General features: G+C 36.2%; 1 protein-coding gene across 2 annotated transcripts; it reads right to left on the minus strand.

The window, feature by feature from the left end:
- LOC130470319 (uncharacterized) lies at positions 1-3,858 on the minus strand. Of its 2 annotated transcripts, none has more exons than XM_056840266.1 (2): positions 3,544-3,858; positions 1-831 (listed from the first exon to the last, which is right to left on the minus strand). In XM_056840266.1, exons 1-2 carry the CDS (start codon positions 3,748-3,750, stop codon positions 700-702), a joined length of 339 nt encoding a protein of 112 aa, XP_056696244.1. In that variant the 5' UTR covers positions 3,751-3,858; the 3' UTR covers positions 1-699. The 2 variants fall into 2 exon arrangements, with proteins under 2 accessions (XP_056696244.1, XP_056696243.1); XM_056840265.1 differs by having other exon boundaries at positions 5-834; positions 3,544-3,845.
- Positions 3,859-4,110: the final 252 nt, after the last annotated feature.

Here is a 4,110-nt window from a genome sequence, read left to right on the forward strand (position 1 = left end):
CATTTAGACACAATGAGCAAAACTTTTCAATATTAACAAATCCGGACTTAAAATTTACAAATGAGCAAAAATATTTGCTCATTTGTGTAAACTATAAAAAAATGAGCAAAAATATTTGCTCATTTGTGTAAATTACAAAAAAATGAGCAAATTTTTTGAATGTTAAGTAATATGTAATTTTAAAATATTTGCTCATTTAGAAACAATGAGCAAAATTTTTGAATGTTTACAAATCCGAACTCTAAAATTTAAAAAATGAGCAAAACTTTGGCCTTGTTGCTGATGCAGTAAGTCGGGCAGGTTTGGTTTAGTTTTCTATACAGTCATTTAGTCCTGCTCGGTTAGTTCAGTAGCCTGTTAGGTTCAAGTCTGCCTTGAAAGGGTCTTTTTTAATCTGCCTTGGTTGATTTGGCTTGAGTTGACTTAGGCTTAGTTGGGTACTGCAGATTTTCTTTGTGGTGCTGGTACTGAACTTGTGCTGGACATTAAGGATAGAAAGAAAGCTGATGTGGTGGTTCTTGATGATCATAAAACCATATAGTTGACTCCTTCCCGGGGCAACGAGTTGGTAGCGCGCCACTGCCATAGTGCCAAGGGAAACACACTTCTTACAGGCGGCATCATTGACATCCAGACGACAGAAAAGCAGGTCGTAGACCTTATCCCGTCCGTTGCCAGCACTTGTGTTGTAAAAGCACTTCACCCAGCCAGAGTTTGAAGAGAGGTAAGAGAGAACTGTATTGATGTTGTGCTGATATCTGCTACCCAGAGCAATTGTGGTCTTGTCTGGGCAAAGAGCATAAACATATTCTTGGGGTGCGTCAGGATCAGCTGCTGAGAAACACATAATCCACCCATTAAACAGATAAAAGAAGACAAACAAGGATGACCATGGTCTAATATGAAGTTTCATGTCTAAGAAAAGATTATGCAGTACTATGATCAGCATAAGGTGTGAATGTAAATGACATAGGGGTGTTACATTAAAACACTCACATACTCCAGATAGAGAAGATATACTCCCCTGTGGACAATAACATTAACCATAAAGTAAGTAAAATAATACAAAAAGTAAATGTTAACCTACGTAGGATTCGAACCCACAATTTTTGTGCATTTGCACAATGCTCTACCTATTGAGCTAGTAGGCTAGTATATTTTCTCGTGGTTATTTTTTTATGATCAGATGCAGTGGTTACTTTTTTATGATCAGATGCAGTCAGTGAGACAAGTTCTTACCTTAGCATGTAATATAACCAGAAGACAACAACGTAAATCAACAACGTAAGAAATGTTTACATCCTACAACGAGCCTAAACAGATACTTAAGTGCAATCATGACGACACCAAGAATGAAGCAATTATTGGCAGAGAAGTTATAGGCTCAAAAGGACAAACTAAAGCAAGAGATACGACTTCAGACAGAACTATATTTGACCCTTTGTTTTCCATTCAAGTCAAAGGAAATGAAATCTTTCCTTTGGGTTTTGCTGTACATCCGAAGACTACTCTGATATCTATAAAGTTCACTTTGACTATCTGGAGGTAGGGATAAAGTACTTGAAGAATGCTCTACTGGTAATAACAGCGCGTGATTATCAACCAGTGGGCCTTTCGCCAATGCACAGTACAAGTTTTCTCCAACAATTATAATTAGATGAGACTCCACACTGGGGCTTGACAAGCAAAACCAGCATTCTTTTGACCTGGCATTATATGATCATGTATAATCCAAACCTGGTGTAACACTAGCAGCACACGAGAAAGCTAATCTATAAAAAAAACTTGCTGAATCCATCAGTCTTGGTGTCAACCTTTGCAGTTGAAGTATTTGTTCTTCACTGGGAAGCGACAACTTTCTCATTAAATCACTTAGACGAGAAGCTTGGCAAGTGATATACGCACTCTTGATCCTGGCAGCTGACTGCATAGGTCTATACTAAAATAACTAAAGACAACAACGTAAATCAACCTTGCAGAGCTGAGAGCCTCCATCTAGTATCACTACAATAAAAAAGATGTCACTAAATGTTCAATACCATCTGAAATAATAGACAGTTTGAAAGAGGGAAAAAAATAAAAAATCTAATGACATGGTATACAATGCAGCAACATAAACTCAGAACAACAAGTATGTGAACCATCAAACTGTGAAGGGTAAAAGCACATTGATCACTCACAGAAAAAGGAATTTTGTACCTTTTTATGATGAATTTAGATATCTAATTCAATATAGGTAACCTTAAGTCCTTGACAACCCAAAGAGAAGAAGAGATGACTGTATCAAGTGGAGGAGGAACTAAAACCAAAGGGCTATGAGGTTAGAAGGCGAGAGTAAATATTGTGTTGGTAGAGAGCAGGATAACAAAAAAATGGCATTGAAATAGAGAAACTGAAAGAAGGTTTCAGCTAAGTTAAGACACAGAAATGGAGATGTAAAGAAGATATTGCTTGCTACATAGAACAGAAAACCAGGATATTCCCTTTAACTTATTGGAAGTGCTTGATGCCGTAAGATTTTCACACTACACCAATATTATGCTTCATTATATAACTGCAAAAATGCAGTACTACAACTATACGAGGCATTTCACCTTCTTTCTTCCTCCCAAGTCCTCTAACATAATTCTAAAAAGGCATCTGCAAGTCCGCAAAACAAACTTGATATTCCCTTGTCAAGCAAACACATAGCATAAAAAAATCCGTAACAAATCTCAAAGAACCAGCAACTTCAGAAATACACTCATTAAATCCATCAGATCATTTTACAGCCTTTGCTACTAATTCTAAAGTAATGGGAAATTGTCTATGTCTTAACGGCTACCTAAAGATAGTAGACGGGGATTACACTAGTCACTATCAAACAGTTCAAATCCAACTAAAAGGAAATCATACAGACGGGAGAACGGTTGCAGTGCTTAAGGCTCATCTCCAACAGGATTCTGGAAATCGAAGCATGAAATTGGTAAGCTCTTGTCTACCACACCAGTAGAAGCATGAGTTGTTGCAGAAGGTGTCATGGTAATAACTACATTGTCATAAGGTTTCAATAAAAGAAAAAAGCCCACTATAACTTTGTAAATTTCCACAATCAATGACAATTAGCTAGACACAAAATGCTTTTAACCTGATAATCAACCAATCATAGTAGTTTATTAAGAAATGAGCAAAATTGAATCAAAATAATGAACAATTAAATTTGCTCATTTGAACAAATTAATAATTATAATTTTTCTCATTTGGAATAAATGAGCAAATTTTTCAGTACAACCAGCTTCAGAATAGATTCTAAAAGCATTTGCTCATCTGTGTCAACAATCCGAAAACAATTGCGCAAAGAAACAGAACCAGACAGAATTCAACATCACACATTTCAATCATTCAATCATTTGAGGAGCTTCAAATTAATCAATTTTAACTAATCAACACTGTAATTATCAACACAAAATCACAGGAAAGAACAATCAATAACCTACTCAATTGCAGAAAATTCCAACACGAACTAAAACCCTTAAATTTAAATAAACCCTAAAAATAACTCACGATAGGAGAAGACGTAGATATGGTGGCGGTCGGAGATGGAAGGGTGGAGATGGTGGCGTCTCGGTGGATGACGGTAGCGTGGAGATGGTGCCGGCGCGGTGGTTGCAGCAGGTGAGGATAGGAGAGAAAATCACGAAGGAGCTCCTGAGAGGGAACTCGTGAAGAGAGAGAAAATGGAGCACCAGAAGTCAAGAGAGAGAAAACCATTATTCTTTTGTTCGATGATGATGCCAATTGTTTTTTTGTAATATTTACAATAATGCCATTACTAAAACGCAATAGGAGCGGTTATATTGAATCTCATCGAACGCACGAGATTGCTTCTCATTCTTCTCATTTTAAGCTCCCTTCTCATTTGAGTGTAAATATATACTTCGCATATATATATATATATATATATATATATATATATATATATATATATATATTAGATTATACGGACGGAAATGATTAAATAATTTGTTTACAAATTTTAACTTGGACTGTTGTTGTTTATATCGTGAGTTTCGGAAGCAGCAGGTCACTTCAACCGTATCATTGAGCAATTAAAAAAATGTTAGTTGAGCA

The sequence above is a fragment of the Spinacia oleracea genome, chromosome 3 (assembly GCF_020520425.1).
Source record: "Spinacia oleracea cultivar Varoflay chromosome 3, BTI_SOV_V1, whole genome shotgun sequence".
Lineage (NCBI taxonomy): Eukaryota > Viridiplantae > Streptophyta > Magnoliopsida > Caryophyllales > Amaranthaceae > Spinacia > Spinacia oleracea.

Excerpts from the sequence above, each read along its gene's own strand:
- LOC130470319 (XM_056840265.1), bottom strand. The coding sequence starts at position 3,750 with ATGGTTTTCTCTCTCTTGACTTCTGGTGCTCCATTTTCTCTCTCTTCA. Across the intron at positions 835-3,543 it reads TATCTACGTCTTCTCCTATC|CAGCTGATCCTGACGCACCC; the intron begins GTGAGTTATTTT and ends TGTGTTTCTCAG.